The 18,223-nt window shown below is 50.5% G+C and overlaps 1 protein-coding gene across 3 annotated transcripts; it reads left to right on the plus strand.

The window, feature by feature from the left end:
• Positions 1-814: 814 nt before the first annotated feature.
• Positions 815-18,101, plus strand: Wsb2 (WD repeat and SOCS box containing 2). 3 transcript variants are annotated; one of them, XM_048342875.1, is made up of 9 exons: positions 815-937; positions 7,185-7,353; positions 10,172-10,416; positions 10,563-10,694; positions 13,727-13,827; positions 14,973-15,145; positions 15,633-15,743; positions 15,847-15,954; positions 16,868-18,101. In XM_048342875.1, exons 1-9 carry the CDS (start codon positions 925-927, stop codon positions 17,028-17,030), a joined length of 1,215 nt encoding a protein of 404 aa, XP_048198832.1. In that variant the 5' UTR covers positions 815-924; the 3' UTR covers positions 17,031-18,101. The 3 variants fall into 3 exon arrangements, with proteins under 3 accessions (XP_048198832.1, XP_048198831.1, XP_048198830.1); XM_048342874.1 differs by lacking the exon at positions 815-937 and having other exon boundaries at positions 7,151-7,353; positions 16,868-17,066; positions 17,655-18,101; XM_048342873.1 differs by lacking the exon at positions 815-937 and having other exon boundaries at positions 7,151-7,353.
• The last annotated feature ends 122 nt before the right edge of the window (positions 18,102-18,223 follow it).

Consider the following 18,223-nt stretch of genomic DNA (forward strand, 5'->3'; position numbering starts at 1 on the left):
CTAGATGAAACACTAAGATGGAGGGACCTGGGAAACAGGTTTGGTAAAAGTAAGTTTAAGACCTGTGAGAAGTAACTCCTGTGAAGGGCCGGGATTGCAATGAGGGCAGGGGGATGAAGAGGCTGATCGCAGACATCACTAAGGAATGCAGGAAAAGGACACAGACCCTGCCCACACTGCGATTAGCGAGGCCCCGTGCCGTGGAGCAGCCCCGGAGACCCACCAGTAACTACCAAACCCGGCTCTCCCGGAGGCCCGGACGGAGCGCCCAGAGCACCGGCAGGTGGGGAGGGACAGGCATGGGACAGACAGGTGGGGTGCCTCAGGCCCTGCCCCCGACTCACCTATGCTCTCATCTCCCCGGTTCCTCAACTCGCTACCCACCCTCCAGTTGCTGGGAAGGCACAACCTCCCCTTGGGACACCCCGTTTTCACTCCTTCCTTCGGGCTCCACGGCTTGGCGGGCCCCCACGGGTTTCCTCCCCGCCTCGGAGCCCTCTCCAACCCCATCCCCTTCCTCCTCAGTCCTCGCCCCGCTCGTTTCCCAGGGCCCTGAGAACTGCCACTTCCACAGGCCCCCGCCAGCTCCACCTTTATCTCGGCCTCTTCCCTCGCCGGTTCCCACGCTCCACCCCCCACCTCCAAAGGCCACGCCCACACAAAACTTGACACGCCCCGCATCGCCCAGGCCCGCCCTCTTCTCGGCTCTGACCTCGAAGGCCCCGCCCCGCATCGTCTTAGGGCTCCGCCCCTCCTCGCCCAAGGCCCCGCCCTCGCGTCATGTGACGGGAAGCAGCTGATGGCCTCTCCTGCGGGCGGCGGCGGCGGGGCCCGGGCGCGGGCGGGGGGCGCGGGGGCGGCATGAGGGCGGGCGGCCCGGGGGGCTGAGGCGCCCGCCGCTGCGGCGGGCCGCGCGCGTCCTCCATGGAGGCCGGAGGTGAGTGCGGTTCCCCGGGCGGGCGGGGACGGCGACAGGGTGTGTGCGGGCGCCGCTTTGTTTCACTTTCGCTGTCCGCGGCGCCGCCCCGACACCCGCCGGCGCCGCGGGGATCCCGCCGTGGCTGGGAGGGCTCCGAGGGAAACCGGGCCTCGGGAACCGGGAAGGGATGCGCCGCCGAGGCCGGGAGGCCTCCCGGGGAGACCAGGAGGGGGACGCGAGGTCGGGGATGGGAGCGGCGCCGGGCCGGGGCCCAGCCTCTGGCCACCCCACCCGCGTCTCGGCTGTGTCCCCGCCAGAGGGACGACACCGTGGTCGCCTCGGGGGATGGGCGCCGCCCCGCCTGGCTGGTCCCTAGGCACGGGGTCTCCGTGGAAGCCTCCCCCGGGTGGCGGGTGGGGTCCCCTGGAGGCCACTCCCCGGCCCTCACAGCTGTCACCATAGGAAGCCGGGGAGGGAAGACCGGGGCGAGCGCTTCCCGCCCGCCCAGTCCGCGTCCCATCCCCCCGAGGACCCCTCCTCCCTTCCCCGCCCCCGGGCGGCGCGTGGGGCCGGGGCCTCCGGGGAGAGGCCGCGTTGCTCCGAGTGCCCGGGCTTCCAGGGAGTTTCCTTAGGAACGCCCCGCGGAGGCCAAGGCCCAGGACTCGGGATCCATCCCCCACCTCCTCACCAGGGGTTCGAGTCTCCGCCCGACCTGGGGGGCTCTGGTCGCCCGCTCATTTACGGCTGCCGGGGGTGGGTGGAAATCGGATATTCCCTGCCGAGGGGTTGCTTTTTTTTAATTCAGAAAAGGACCGTTTCTTTGTTTGCTGGAGTCAAGCTTTGGGTGTGTGGAGGTAGCTGTTTCTCGTTCCCAGCTAGAGAAAGGCTTTACTTTTAAGTGTGTGTTACCTGTAATATAGAGGTCAGATCTGGCCAGCGCCGTCATTGGCCACAAGGCAAGTTATGCTAACTAGCATCATGTCTTGATGGGTGTGCCTGGATTCCTACAGGAAGGGAAGTCCCATCCCCAGGTAACGGGTGTTCCTGAATCCCAAGAGACAGGAGTGGGCACTTGGCCTATAGGTTACTGAACCTATCAGTCAAGTGCTTGGGACTTGGAGTTTCCTGTGACCCAGCCTCCTGACCTGACCCTAATAGGGTCTGGCCTGCCCTGGCGCCATTAAGCCATGCCATGTGTCTCCACGGCCGGTACTGTGTCGTCCCCATAGCATCCGAATTCAGCTCTCCATCGGAGCTGAATTGGTTTGTTGATAAATCTTCCGGAAGTAAGTCTCTGTGCCGCTGTCCTGTTTTGTTTATATATAGTTTTTCTGAAACCTGGGATCCGTCCAGCTGGTACTTCCCCTAATAAATCCATTTTTTTTCATCTTTTTGCTTGAGACTGTCTCTGAGTGGTGGTTTCTTGGATGGACGGGGGATCATCTCCCTCAAATCACATAACATTACCCAGAGAATTTTTTTAATAGTCCCTACTGTGTTCTAGGATCTTAGGTAAGGCTTTTTATAGGTTCCTGATAGCTTATTGAATGCTTTCTGTGACAGGCTATAGCTGGCCTCTGCTTTCAGCAGGAGTCTTAGTACCGAGCTGGCTTTTTCTTGATGCCTCCTGACATCATTTTAGGGATGTGGGCACAGATACTGAGAGCTGCCAGTCTTAGTTTTAAAAAGAAAACTCCAAAGAGTAGGCTGGAGTTTGATGTTCTTTCCAAATTGAATAAATAAAGCCTATTGTAAAGGAATACAATGGACAAGTGGAAATCCTTACTGCAGCAGTCAGAATTCATTTTATTCATTCAACAAATGTTTACTGAGGGTTTACTGTGTGCTGGGTATCCTCTAGGCCAATGCTGGATAGCAAGAAATATAATCGAACAACTGTAATTTGAAATATTGGAATAAGCCTCATGGGAAAAAGAACTCCATCTAAAAGGTGTATTTCAACACCATTGTCTTTTCTATTGGCTTCATTTATGTAGCCAAGTAAATAGACTATTGGGATACTGTAGTCTTGTTCCAAGTCTTCACAATCTGGTGTGTATTTAAAAACTTCTGTATCAAGTCTTCCCAAAGTCTGGGGTGCATTTTATATTTCACAGACTGTCTCTGCCTGGATCTGGTGCAAAGGGCTGGTAGTTACTGTACCTGGGGCAGAGAAGAGAGGAAAGTTCGGGTGCCTTGCATAAAAATGAATCAAGAATGGGCTGGGGATATAGCCTAGTGGCAAGAGTGCCTGCCTCGGATACACGAGGCCCTAGGTTCGATTCCCCAGCACCACATATACAGAAAACGGCCAGAAGCGGCGCTGTGGCTCAAGTGGCAGAGTGCTAGCCTTGAGCGGGAAGAAGCCAGGGACAGTGCTCAGGCCCTGAGTCCAAGGCCCAGGACTGGCAAAAAAAAAAAAAATGAATCAAGAAGAAGTTTGGGTGATAATTATAAAGAAACTTAAGTGTTAAAAGAAAGCAACTGTGAGGCTGGAAGGTCCTCATGACAAAGCCTAGGATCCTGCTTGACATGGTGAGTAGAACAGGCTGGTAGAACAGTCATGCCAAGGTCCTTCGACAGGAGAAGCCACTGAAGCTGCCTGCCAGCTGGAATCTTAAGCTTCTTTCTCTGTGAAGGCTAGGCATGTTCCCTGGAGACTGCTCAGTAAAATGTCCTTCCATTTAGCCTGGTTGTCCACACATATCCTATTGCTTAAAAGGGTGAGGAGTAGGGAAATGTTAGTCCAAGTTTACAAAACTCCAGCTAGCAACAGTTCAAGATAGCTATTGTACATGATGGTGACTGTAGTTAATAACATATTACTTGAAAATTGCCAAGAGTATATTTTCAAGTGTCCTCACCACAAAAGAATGCTAAGTATGTGAAGTACTGTGTATGTTAGTTTGAGCCATTCATAATGGGTCACTATAAACATGAAATCTTGGTTAAAAAGAAGCACTGCTGACTCACTTAGATATTTAGGATATTTGGTGGCCTGTCTCCTTTGGGGCAAGATATACCTGACTCTCCCTGAAAAATAAAGCAGAAAGGACTGGGGGCTTGGCTCATGATCCTGAGTTCAAGATGGATGGAACACCTGCCAAACAAGCTTAAGGTCTGGAGTTCAAACCCTAGTAACACCAAATAACAGTAAAAAAAAAATCCCCACCCTCCCATCTGGCATTAGGAACCCAGAAGGGACAGCACAGGTTCTTTCTGGGGTGGCGCCAGAGGTGTGCTTTATCTTGAATTTGCACTGAGTATGGCTTTCTATTCCAGTAGTCATATTTCGTTTGGGCCCAGACTCCCAAGTCACTTGTTTGTTTGTTTTGTTTTCCTTTTAATTCCTAGGTTCTTAAACTTGAAATAGCCAAAAGTTTAAAGTCCTAGCAATAGAGTATGGATTCTGGGTAGGACTGGTTTGAGCAAAAATTCGGAGAAAATAACTGGCATTATAGAAGCACTGTCATAGGTCAAAAGGCTTCATTTTCCCCCTGTTTGAAGAGGTATTCCATGTGCCTGGACTTGCCAAACCTTTGCTGGCCCACTGCCATTATCAGGCAAAAATATGAGGTCCCTGCTGTAGAATGGGCCTCATAGTTGGAGGAGACACCTGACACTCAGTGGGAGTTATGTGAAGGAGCTAGGCTGGGGTCAGAAAGGCTCATGGAGCCTTTTGAGCCAAGGGGGAGGCATTTTTTTAAGGGATCACTGGTGCAAAAACCCTGAGGTCAGAACCAACTGAGCTTATTGAGCTCAGTCCAAAGGTAGGTGGCCCAGAGTCCTTTTGAGTAGTACAAGCCCAGCTGGGAAACAGGCTGAGGATAGGTAAAACCAGAGTTGGGTTTCATTCTGAGAGTGGGCACTCAGGGAAGTGAGGAGAATGGAAGGCCGGAGCCAAAGCCCCAGAGGAGAAGAGCACATGAAGGCTGCCCAGTGGGCTAGGGAGCCTGTGATCCAGCTCCATGAGGAGGCTGAGATCAGAGGAGAGCAGTTTGAAGCCAGCCTGGGAAGGGAAGTTTGAGACTGACCGCCAGCCAGTTAACCAGACAGAAGTGGAAGAGTGCTAGCCTTGAGCAAAACCCAACACATACAAGCAAATAGTAGCCCTGGTGTTGGATACAGAATAGCTCTGACAAGTCTTGGAGACTTGAATGCACTTGTTATTGGATTTAATTTGGGAGGCAGAGAAATCAATGCGTGCCTGTTTTGTGTTGTACAGGACCCCATAGTATCCAAAAGAGGGGTGCTGTGTGTGTGATAGAGGAAGTGAAGCAATTCTTACCCCAAGATGGAATAAAAATTTCACCAGCTCATCTGAAGGTGTCCTGCAGATCGGTGGATATCATTAATATTTTATGACATCAGCTTTCTCAACTTTAGCGCTGTTGACATTTTGGGCCAGAAAAGTCTGTGGTGCCACTTGCTCCCACCAGCCCTGTACTTATATGCCTTTATGTGGAGATGTATAGACATACATCTCCACATATTGTTGCCAGTCTCAGGGCAAACATCCCCCCCCCCCCCCGCCACACACACACCCTAAGAACTGGGCAACGGGAAGACAGCATTAAAGTTGACAGCACCCTTGAAATATCAAAAATAATAATGAGGTAGGAGAAAATGTGGCCAGTTTTCTGCATCACTCTGAGGCACCTGACTTAAAATATATGGTGACTGCTTACCACGTGAACCTGCCCATCAAGGGTGGTGTGTATTCCTATAGATGAGATTGTGGACTTAGGCATTTCCAGGGGAATTATCTGGCCTATACAAGCACCAATTTAGACCCAATATGTTAAAATTTGGATTACCACAAAGAACATCAAGGAATGGATATTCTCTTTTAAAAAAGGCATGATGTATTAAAAGTCTGAACTCCTGTTTCGTGGAAATGATGCATCTATGTAATTTTACTAGTAAGCACAGCAGAAAATCCTTCTAGTTATTTCATACATGCATCTAACCCTCCCATTTCCTTGACTCCCACGATGTACCATGGGTTGTGTCACCCAGAAAAGCTGCTGCCTATTCAGGAAGTCAGAGGTTCAGGATTCCCCTTCATTTCACTGATGTCAAGATGTAAGACATGTGAAGATGCATCTTGTTTAAATTAACATCTCCCTAGTGAGTGAAATCTGTCAATATTGGGACTGCTCTGTGGACTCCATAGGAGGAAGTGACCTTATTCAGGACGGAAGCCAGCTTTGATATTAGTGCCAGCCATAGTGTGTAGAATAGAACTGCATTCTGAAGACTCTTCAGTGCCTGCAAGTCAGCCATCAATCTTCTGTGCATGAAGAACTGCAGTCGGAGCTGTAGTTGGCTTGGTGGGGTGGCCCTCATTGCTGCTTCCACATGATGCTTGCTGGGCCCTGGGAAAAACAAGATGGAGTCAGTGGGATGCTGGGAAGAGAGTGTTCCAAGGCTGATTCTCACCACAGACTGCCAGAAGCAGAGCAGGGTGCCTTTCTGCTTAGGTGGTGTGAAAAAGTGAGCTGCAGAAAGGCTGGCTCAGGTGCACAGGCAGACTGCAACTTTGGGATGTGTTTGGAAGGAATGTGACTTGACAGGTTTTTGGCTTTGTGTATGTATTTGAACTCAGGGTTTTTCTCTTGCTAGGCAGGTATTTTACCACTTGAGCCTTTCCCCTAACCTCTTTTGCTAGGGCTGCCTGGGATTGTGGTCCTCCTACTCCACCCCACCCTATCTTTGAGTGTTCCGCCTCTTCTAGGGGAGGTATAGGAATCAGATGCTTGCAGAAGATCTGGACAAGGTGACTGGAGGAGGTGGGCAGCCTGGTCAGAAGGTCTTACTGGAAGGGAGGGGTGGTGGAGGGAAGGGCGGGGACTTTGAGTTGCAAGTACCTGTTGGCCTCACTGTCCAAGCCTGAAGTGTCTGAAGTGTCTGACCCAGCTACCTAATTTGTAGGTCTAGTCTAGAGAGTCTATCCTTGGCCTGAGTCTTCTCCTGTAAGCCTGCCTCTTGGCCTTTCCACTTCTTCCTGCCCAGGCTTACATTGGAAAATGAGGCCCACCCACCCAAAGGTCACTCTGACTCTGGGAGGGTAGGACTGAGTAACCTCAGGAATGTGGCCTGTGACTGCAGTTAATAACCAGGTCATTTAAATGGCCACTCCCTCTGGGAAAGGGAAATCCGGTGTGGCCTGTTTAGCCTCTGGGCCAAGACAACTTCTCCGCCTGGTGGTCTTCTAACCTGAGGACAAGGGTGTGTTTATGAAGCATGCTGTCTCCTGCCTCAGAAGAACCGCTGCTGCTGGCTGAACTCAAGCCTGGGCGCCCCCACCAATTTGATTGGAAGTCGAGCTGTGAGACCTGGAGCGTGGCCTTCTCCCCTGACGGCTCCTGGTTTGCCTGGTCTCAAGGACACTGCATTGTCAAGCTCATCCCCTGGCCGTTGGAGGAGCAGTTGTGAGTACTCTTCCCAGATGACCCCTGATCATATTTGGGGGGAAGGGTCTGTCCCAAAGACAGGTATCAGAGCAAAGGAATGAAAATGAATTGACTGTATTCCTGGGTACATAGGAATGTCAGATAGACCAAGATGTGGTAGTCCTGCATTTATTGGGGTGCAGTTGACATCTTGTCCCATTGGCCCACTTTAAGTGTGTGATACAAAGGCTTTTAAAAGGGGTGTGTATCTGTTACTAGTCAGGTTTCAATGCTGTTAACCTGGATCCCTTGGCCAGCATCCCCTCCCCGCCTCCCCCGCCTGATGCTTTCTGGCAGCATCTTGCAGCTCGTCTGTGTGGTAGCTCCATTTATTGCCACACAGTTCTGCTTGGGGTCTAGTCCAGGTGGAGTTTGCCCCAGCGGTGGCATCACTGACTTTTTCTGCCGGCACTGCCGTACCTTCAGCTCCTGGTTCCCCACATGCTGCGCAGCACGCACTGGAGCCCTCTGCCATTCCGCAGAGCTGACCTGGCACAGGTGACGCTCAGTCTGTGGGTCTGGTTGACATCCTCCTCATAGGAAAGTGTCTGTCTTTGAGTACCTTTTTGTGTGTTTACTGGCTCTGTGAATACTTTGCATATCCTTCTGTTCAGCTCTTTTGCCCTTTAAAGTTGAGTCTTCATTCTTTTGTTGACCTAGTTTGGTTTCTGGTGCTCAGGCTCATCTTCATTTGAGACGACATGTCCAGTGTCCACTGTGAGCTCCCCAGTGGCCCAGCGTCTGTACCTTTGCATTGTTCCCCGTGTAACTGGGCCAGCATGGATTGCAGATCCTGGTACACTGATACTGAGCTAGAGGCAAATGTGGCCCCTGTTCTGGAGGATCTTGTTTGGTTTGCCTTAGGTTATTTCTTATAAAGCCCAGTTGGATAGAAGGATTTTGTAGATTCCAGCTGAAGTTGTAGCTTGGTGATGCTGACAGTTTGCTCTGATGGTAGTGCTCAGGGCTGGGTGGAGGGTGAGTATGCAGTGACCTCTACTCTCCATTTCCTGGTACCCGGCTCCTAAGAATCCTTGGATTCTGCCAAGGTCTTGTTTGGATCTTGTTTGGATTGCCAAGGTCTTTCTGTAGCTCTAGAAGTGGCTTGATGTGGCTGATGGGGCTTCTGGGTGGGGCTGGTCACTCCCAGCCTGGCCTGGATGAAAGGGCTGTGGCCCCCCATTTCCTTTCTGATCGCTAGTGGTGATGCCAAACTGGTGGGTTATCCATATCTTTGCTCTAAATATGAGAGATGCTCTTAAGAAACAGAATGTAAAATCTGTTATTTGCCCAGTCACTCTTATTCTCAAATACATACATCACTTGAGGTAATTATATCTTTTCAAAATTAAGGAAAATGGGAAAAGATGTTTGAATATTAGCCCTCTTGGCGGTCATTATTGTGAGAAACATGTTAGTTTGGTTAGGCAAGTCATGTCTGGAAGACGTACACTGTAGGATGGGTGAAAAGCAGGCTGTAAATTAACCTGTGTGCAATGCTATCCCTATCTTAAAGACATGTACTATACACATAGATTAACGGTGGAATTTTTATAGCTATAGTGGTATTGGGTTCTGACTAATGTTTTTCCTTTTCCTGGGAGTTGAACCTTGCCCTTTGCTAGGCAAGTACTTCATTACTTGAGCCATCCCTGGCCCTCTTTTTCCTCAGGGTCGCAAACCTAGTGCTCAGTATGCCAAGGGAAGTAGGTTAGGGACAGGAAGACAAAGTACCTAGCCATCTTCTGTGAGGAGAACAGTAGCTAGCAGTGTCTGGGGATCAGGAGTCAGGCGGTTGCTCTAGGGCTGTGGATGGAGGACCAGGGCAAAGGATGTGGGTTTTAGACTGAAGATGGGCTGGGCTCCGTGTGTTGTTTGTCCTGTATGCTCAGGATGTGTTGTGGAGATGCACTGTAAACATGGGCACAATGATAATATTTACTGGCCTCCCCAGAAGAGTGGAGGGAGATGATAATTAGCGTGCTTGACCACTTCAGTTGTGTACCTGTGTGAGCACTTTGTATGTTCTGAACTCCTATCGTTTTTTCAGACTGGAGCATGAGTTTAAAACTGGCGAATCAGGAGGTCCAAATGCTCATTCAGTGGTAAAAGGTTCTCGGGAACCAAATTGGAGCTTGTGCTCATACCTGGCATTCTATCCTCATGCTCTTCTGCTGATATACCTGGGCTCCTGGAAAATCTGGAAAAGTAGGTCTGCTATCTAACACAGAGTCTGCAGGCTGGAAACCCTGCTGTGCCCCGACTGTCTTCTGGGCCAGTAGCCCTGGCAGTGCCCTCACACCAGGAGAAGGCTGCCACGCGTGGTTCTTTGTGTCTTTTGGCCACCCTGCCAGTGGGTTCCTGTCCCACCTGCACTGTCGCGAAGTGAGTGATGAAGCCTTATCTGTGGGGGCAAGTGATGGGACGGGTTTATGATTTCTTAGCTCCTGGCGCGGTCTGAGCTGACGATGGTGCTGGTCAGGCCGGATCACTGGTGTGTATTCAGGCTCTCATTCTGTCTGCCCTGGATCCAAACCTGTAGTGTGAGCATGCTTCTTCTCCATGCACCAGCCCTCTAGAGAACCTTTTGAGCAAGCATGAGTCTCTGGAACCCTGTGGTCACCCATTGCAGGGTTAGGTCAAGGCCAGGGAAGACTCTATTTCATAAATTCTAAAGCTTAAAAAAAAAGTCAAAGCAGGAGCCATCAAACCCCTAGAGTTGTTTCTAGAACTTGAGAACAAGTTAGTAGGCATGTTAGCAGTTTCAGACTCATAAAGAAACCTCTGCTTTGCCCAGCATCCCCAAAGGGTTTGAAGCCAAAAGCCGAAGCAGCAAAAATGACACAAAAGGACGAGGCAGCCCAAAGGAGAAGACCCTGGACTGTGGGCAGATTGTGTGGGGGTTGGCCTTCAGCCCCTGGCCTTCTGCGCCCAGCAGGAAGCTCTGGGCGCGGCACCATTCCCAAGCACCAGATGTCTCTTGCCTGATCCTTGCTACAGGGCTCAACGATGGTCAGATCAAGATCTGGGAGGTGCAGACAGGTAGGTCTTCTGGCACACGTGTGGCTAGACATACCTGAACCCTCTGCCCTGTGCTGATCAGGCCCTGCAGGAGCACAGTGACCCTGGTTGGCCAACAGCCTGGGTCCACTTCTCCCACTAACCTAAGGCCTCTGCTCTCTTTCCAGGGCTCCTGCTTTTGAATCTCTCTGGCCACCAAGACGTCGTGAGAGATCTGAGCTTCACACCCAGTGGCAGCTTGATTTTGGTCTCTGCCTCACGGGATAAGACTCTTCGAATCTGGGACCTAAATAAACACGGTATGGAGGAATGAACTGCGTGGCCATCCCCGAAGGCCTGTAACTGCCTCTTTGTTCGTGTTACCTTTATCCAGAATGGTGTTTCTCTGCCTTTTTTGTTATGGCCCACTAGTGAGACTTTTTAGGTAGTTTTACAACCACCCTCTGTCCCCAAAGGTGCACTGAGCCAGAGAGATTTTAGTTACAAAGATACACTGTGCAGTGGTCCCTAAGCCAGTAGGTTCCAGGACTGCGTGAAAGGTCGATTCTGCAGGTATATGTGAGATGGCACGGTACCTACATAGGACCAACGCACCTCCTTCCAGTGTGTGAGTGCTGTGGAGATAGGTGTTACACTATGTTGTTTAGAGAATGATGGGGGGAAATGTGTGCATGATCCAAGACATACCAAATTCTTCCTTTTTATGTGCCTGTACTGCTTGACTTTTCACTTAAGGATGGCACATCTACCATTTGAGCCACAGCACTACTTCTTTTTGTTGGTAAACTGGAGATGAGTCTCATAGGCTTTTCTGCCCACGCTGGCTTCAAACTATGATCCTCAGGTCTCAACCTCTTGGGTATTTAGGATTATAGACATGAGCCACTGGCACCTGGACTGGGTATTTTATGTGTGTGAGCTTTTGTTTCTGTCTTTTTTGGTGCTGTTACTGTGGCTTGAATTCAGAGCTTCCACTTTACCATTTGACTCATTCCTCCAGCCTAGCTTTTTTTTTTTTTTTTTTTTGGCCAGTATTGGGGCTTGAACTCAGGGCCTGAGCACTGTCCCTGGCTTCTCTTTGCTCAAGGCTAGCACTCTGCCACTTGAGCCACAGTGCCACCTCTGGCCTTTTCTATGTATGTGGTGCTGAAGAATTGAACCCAGGGCTTCATGTATAAGAGGCAAGCACTCTTGCCACTAGGCCATATTCCCAGCCCCAGCCTAGCTTTTTGCTGGTTAATTGGAGGTAGAGTCTCATGGACTTTCCTGCCTGAGCTGGCTTTCAAACCTTGATCCTCTAATCTCAGCCTCCTTGGCCAGGATTATAAGGCATGAGTCACTGGTACCTGGCCACATGCAATTTAAAAACTTGACTCCTGGTCACTTAGAGTCATGTGGAGAATATGGAGGGCTGCAGGCACACTTAGGCTCTGAACACATGTATGGAAACACATAAGATATGTGTGTGTGTGTAAAGAATTTCCACCCCTTTGGGGGATGTCATTCTTCTCCACATCTGTGAGGTGGAGCTGTCTTCCTTAGCACGGCTGGTGTTGGTGCTGCCTCTATGTTCTAGGACATTGAGTGGCATCCCTAGTGTCTTCTCCTGAGAAGCATTCACTCCCTGTGAGCTTGTGATGAAATGTCTAGACACTGTGCACAGTGCTCTAGAGGGTCGAATTTCTCAGCTGAGAACTACTGATCCAGAGTCCTCCCTCTTGGGTGCCTTGAAAGAATTAGGGGGCCTCTTCTGGAAGCAGGACCTAGGCCTAGAGTGACTCTCAGGCTTTTCTGCAGTGCTGCCTTGAGTAAGAATTGTGTATTCAGGAGTGGCAGGACGGTACTCCTGGCACCTCTGGTATTGGTCCTTAACTGGTGACATGAAGTCGAGGAAGTCCTCCCTGTGCAGCTCCCTACAGCTGAGGGAAGGGGCTGAATGAGAGGAGAGATGAAGCCACAGGTGTGGAGGAGGCTGAGGCCCTCACCTGAGCAGGAGTGGTCCTGGTCCCCGTACCACAGGCCTTTCAGTGATGCCCTCCTAGATGTGAGCTAGGATTTTCCAGTCAGCATTGTCAGGTGGAGCAGGTTATGCTCCTGGAGCTGCCGCCTCTGAGCTCATGTCCTCAAAGAGTCCAGTCATTCCTACCTGTGGCTGTACTTGCAGTCACACCATCCCATTGGGCCTGCTGACAAGGCAGGCTTCTCAGAGACACTGTTTTTGCTTTGCTTTCGTGGTTTTGTGCAGCACTGAGAGTGAAACTTGGAGTCCCACTCCGGCTATGCATGCTTTCCCTACTGAGCTATATATATGCCCAGCACTGGTGGTGCCTTTCTCACTGCTTTCCAGCAGTCAGCTTCCCACCTCAGAACGTCCCTGGAGGGGCTTTGGGGAGCAATCATTAGCTGCTGGACAAAGAGGACTAGACAAGAGTGATGAGAGAGTAGGTAGAATGGAGTAGTTACACTTTTTCTCTTTGTGTGTGTTGCTGGGTTTGAACTTAAGCTTGCTGGCAGGTGCTATTCTACTTGAGTCATGGCTCCAGTCCCTTTTGACAATGACTATTTTTGAGACTAGGGTATTCACTTGTTGTGTGGTATGTACCTAGACCAACCACGAGCCACCTATTTTAGGGTTCTCGTTGTAGCTTGAATGACAGCCAAGTGCCACCGGGGCCAGCTGCTTCCGTTGAGACGAAGTCTTGTGGACTTGCAGACTACTTTCAGGATTCTAAGCACACACAGCTCACATTCATGGATTTTGGGGATCGTTGATTCACAATGGACTTGTATTCACATTTTTTCTGTATGTTGCTTTTTTAGAAATAATTAAACAGTACCCTGTGTTTCTAATTCCATCTGCATTGATAGGCTGGATTTACCCCATTTATTTGCCTCTCCCTCTATGGGTGGACAGAAGCTAGGCACGGACAGATGACATGTGTCACTCGGCTTATTCACCGAGCAGGCAGTGGACCAGCACTGAAAGCCAGTCATGTGACCCAGAGCTTGTACCTCTTAATGATTTCACATAGTCCTGCCTGCCTGAGTAGGGGCCATGGGCCCACGACAGAGGTGAAGGAGGGAGAAGTGAAGACCCTCCCCCTTGAAGGTCTTACGAGGCTATAGGTAATGATTTCCCTGCACTTTCCACAGGAATATTATATGCTAGGATGCGGGTGTTTTTATTTGAGTTAACAAGTGTTTAAATGACAAGTCTTGTTGTAGTTCTTTCTCCGCCTTTGGGCCTGGCCGCGAAACGAGTGACGTGCTGGTGCTGGGCCGTTGCTGCTATGCTGGCTGGGGTGGCTCACCATCTGCTTGTCTCTGGCAGGGAAGCAGATTCAGGTGCTGTCAGGCCACCTGCAGTGGGTTTACTGCTGCTCCATCTCCCCAGACTGCAGCATGCTGTGCTCTGCGGCTGGAGAGAAGTCGGTAAGCCCCACACCAGGCCCTGTGCCTTCTGTTGTGTTAGTTTGCAGACACACAGAGGTCTGAGGAGTCTAAGAGGTGTGTGTGTGTGTGTGTATGTGTGTGTGCATGCGCATGCGCGTGCCTGAGTGTATAGGGGGATCTGACTATGTGTGAATACACCCTGCCCTTCAGCACAACGCCATCATAGTTGGCATTTAACATGAACTAAGAGAGTATATGGCTGCCTGTTCTGTTTTTCCCTGTACAAAATGGGGGAAATATGTTTGGAGCTTTTGTGTATGTGCTGGTGCTGGAGCTTGAACTTAGGACCTAGACACTACCACTTGAGCCACAGCTCTACTTCCAGCTTGTGCTGGTTAATGGAGACCAACAGTCTCATGGATTTCCTGCTAGAATTATAGGCGTGAGCCATCAGCACCCAGCAATGGGGTGCTTTATCAACTTTCTCTTCCCTTTGGTAGTTTTGAGATTTTAAAAGTTGCAGCCCATCTCTGGATCCATATTTCCTTCAGACCATCTAATTTGACTCTGATTACGATTTGCAGTTCAAACATGGCATGTGCAGTTAATAGTTTAACTTTGTCCTGAAATCCTGTTTTTAAAAAAATGTATTGGAAATTCAAAAACAAACAGTTGAGGAGTGTTGGTTTCATTCAGCATTTGCCTTTGCTTGAACTGTTGGCTGAGTATAGAAGGTCTTTGAGAGAGCTGTGTGAACTGAGAGTTTTCATAGGAAAGAAAACCAAGCCCACTAAGCGCAGTGACTGCAGGAAGCTCTGCCAGTGGTGAGCTTGGTCAGCTGCGGTATCGGGTCTGTAAGCAAGGTGGGGTGGGATGTCACATGTCTCAGCAGAGGGCCACTGCTTTGTGAGGTGGCCCAGAGCTTGCTGCTGCCCTATTTGGATAGCCCTTGGCTTAGGTGCTGCCCCAAGCCTAATACCTGAGAAGCACCTGGGGTTCTCAGCCCCAGACCTCGTGGGGCTGAAGAACACTGGGCTGCTGCTCTCTGGGAACCTGTATGATGGGTTCTGGGAGGGGGTAGAGAGCTGCAAGCTGGCCTTGGCCTGGCTGTGGGACCTGTAGGGCGGTGTGTGGGCCCCTCCCTGCTGTCCCAGCTTCCTCATCGCCCCTGTTGCTCTTCACAGGTCTTTCTGTGGAGCATGCGGTCTTACACGTTAATCCGGAAGCTAGAGGGCCACCAGAGCAGCGTGGTCTCCTGCGACTTCTCCCCTGACTCAGCCTTGTTGGTCACGGCCTCTTATGATACCAACGTCATTATGTGGGACCCCTACACTGGCGAGAGGCTGAGGTCCCTGCAGTAAGGACGGAAGCTGGCCTGGGCTGAGACCTCTGGGGGCCGGGGAGTGACAGTGGCCTGCCTGGGTTGAGACCCTGCACTCTGGTCTGGGTATCAGGGTTGGAGACAGTGGGTGGAGAACATGGTCCGTCATTCCATCTGTACATCTTTGAACTTGGCACCGTGAAAGCTCAATGCGGCAATTTCCATTGCAGATAGCTGTAGTAACACACTCAGAATGCTCCTGACGTAAGCTCACTTCTAGTATGGACTTCCATGTTCTTACAGTCTCTCTTCTGTCCCTGTTGCCTTGCACAGCAAATACTAGGTAGCTCTATAATTATGTGTCTCACCCTAGAAAAGGCTGCATGTGTAATGTGGCACTGAAGTAAGGGCTGACCTCCTTTGCATAGGAAGGGAGCATGGGGAGGTGCTAGGACTCCTCCAGCCTAGTTCAGAGGGGTACGGGTTACAGCACCTGGGGGTGGACATGGTTCCTCTTCTGCAGCCACACCCAGCTGGACCCTGCCATGGACGACAGCGACGTCCACATGAGCTCCCTGAGATCTGTGTGCTTCTCTCCTGAAGGCTTGTACCTTGCCACTGTGGCAGATGACAGGTGAGAGCGCTCTAGGAGGCGCCCTGCTGCTGCTCGCCAGCAGCCCCCTCCACCTCTGCACCTTTGCAACCTCTGTCAGCTAACTGCCACCCCTCCTTTCCAGGCTCCTCAGGATCTGGGCACTGGAGCTGAAAGCTCCAGTTGCATTTGCCCCCATGACCAACGGGCTCTGCTGCACATTTTTCCCACATGGTGGAGTTATTGCCACAGGGTATGTATCTGTTGGCCTCTGCTGCCTGTACCATGCTTTTTTGTGTGTGTGTGATCTTGGGGCTTGAACTCCGGGCCTGGGCACTGTCCCTGAGCTCAAGGCTAGTACTTTTTTTTTTTTTTTTGCCAGCCCTGGGCCTTGGACTCAGGGCCTGAGCACTGTCCCTGGCTTCTTTTTGCTCAAGGCTAGCACTCTGCCACTTGATCCACAGCGCCACTTCTGGCCATTTTCTATATATGTGGTGCTGGGGAATCGAACCCAGGGCTTCATGTATACAGGGCAAGCACTCTTGCCACTAGGCCATATTCCCAGCCCCAAGGCTAGCACTCTTACCACTTGAGCCACAGCGCCACTTCCAGTTTTCTGGTGGTTAATTGAAGATAAGAGTCTCACAGACTTCACTGCCTGAGCTGGCTTTGAACTACAATCCTCAGATCTAAACCTCTCCTGAGTAGCTAGGATTACAGGGATGAGCCACCAGCCCTTGGCGGTATAATGCAGTTTTTAAATGAAGAAAACATCTAGAATTTTCTTATCTACAAAAGAACTCTGGAAAAGGAACACCAAGGTTACATTTAATTTAGAGCATTTGGTCAGTGTCATGTAGTGCTAACCGAGATTCACTTGATTTCCAAGGGGGGGGGGGGGGGCAACGGGGACAGGGAGCCTTGCTGTGTTCTTAGGCTGGTCTTGAATTCCTGGGGTTCAGTGATCCTCTTCCCTCAGCCTTTCTGAGGTCATGGGACCATGGGCAGGGACATCTTGGCTTTTCATAACCCTGTCAGGTCAAGTCCACTTGCACATGTCCCAGGCAGAGATGCCGTCCCCTGTGGGGCCCTCTCCCTCGGTCAAGTGTCAAATACACATCCCCGGTAGTGAAACACCACCATGATGCAGGTCCTTATCATTTCAGGACACGAGATGGCCATGTCCAGTTCTGGACCGCTCCTAGAGTCTTGTCCTCACTGAAACACTTATGCCGGAAAGCCCTGCGGAGCTTCCTGACCACTTACCAAGTCCTGGCACTGCCGATCCCCAAGAAGATGAAGGAGTTCCTCACATACAGGACTTTCTGAGCCACAAACCCACCTTCTTGGCACAAACCCGCTGGTGTAAGGGGCCAGACGCTGGGTCTGGTTGGAGTAGAACTTCTCTGGGATTATGAACAGGGTCTTGCCAGATCCCAGTGAACCAGCGAGCTTCTACCCAAGGCTCACACAGGTCTGGTGGACGCACCACTCCTGCCGCGACACAGTCCACTCACCAACGGCAATATCAGTCCTAGCCATTTTGTTTAAAGTGCAGTTCTTGGTGTTTTGGTAATAAAAGCAAACAGATCCCCAGAGATTGATGGCCATACTCATCCTCGGCTGGAGACGGTAGCTGCCTGTCATGGCAGAGCACCTGTCACATGGTTATTAACAAGGTTTGAGCTCCAGCTGTGCCTCCAGCCAGTATGACCAACTTCCCATGGAGCCATTTGGTCTAAGATGTTAACTGAGCTAGAGACCAGAGGCCTGTCCCGACTGATGTTGACACTATTTTTTTTTTTTAAGCAGTGATATGCACGTGCAGATGACACATTTGTGCGTTGGATTATAAAGGGATGTGTTTCTAAACTGCATGACTATTGAAACAGCTACTGAGTTGTCAGCTGCTGGCCACTTGTGAGCATTGTATTTATTTGTATTTCTCAACAGATGTTAAGGTACAACTGCATTTTTCCCACTGGCATCTAAAAATCCAGATACTTAAGGGACCACTTGTGAGGACATGTTTAACTGTGACGAGTTATGTGGTCGGTCACCTCTCCTGCCCATCTTCGTGTGTACGACGTCTTTGCTGCTTGACCTCATCTGACTCATCAGCCAAGCTCTACCACCTGGAAACACAACTCTCCAAGTCCTGCTCTCCAGCCAGTGGCCTGTAGTTCCCTGACCAAACACCTCAGACAGAAATCTGCCTTAGGAAATGTAATATATTTTAAATTATTTTAAGAGAAACGTACCATCTTATTCTTTGGCTTTCTTAATTGATACTTTCTATGGAGGCAGTATCAACATTGTACAACTTGTGGGGAATACAGGAATCCACCTCCTTTGTTGCTTGAAGAAAAACATTTCAGAATGAAGCTTTTATTGAAAGAAGTTTATGGCTTGGTTCATTTTCTTCTATTAGGGAAAAAAACATCTTATAAAATTAGGTGGGGGCTGGGAATATGGCCTAGTGGCAAGAGTGCTTGCCTCCTATACATGAATCCCTGGGTTTG

The sequence above is a fragment of the Perognathus longimembris genome, chromosome 3 (assembly GCF_023159225.1).
Source record: "Perognathus longimembris pacificus isolate PPM17 chromosome 3, ASM2315922v1, whole genome shotgun sequence".
NCBI lineage: Eukaryota > Metazoa > Chordata > Mammalia > Rodentia > Heteromyidae > Perognathus > Perognathus longimembris.

Coding starts and splice junctions, on each gene's coding strand:
- Wsb2 (XM_048342873.1), top strand. CDS start 7,166: ATGCTGTCTCCTGCCTCAGAAGAACCGCTGCTGCTGGCTGAACTCAAG. Junction 10,695..13,726: donor CTGGGACCTAAATAAACACG/GTATGGAGGAAT, acceptor TGTCTCTGGCAG/GGAAGCAGATTCAGGTGCTG. Junction 15,146..15,632: donor GAGAGGCTGAGGTCCCTGCA/GTAAGGACGGAA, acceptor CCTCTTCTGCAG/CCACACCCAGCTGGACCCTG.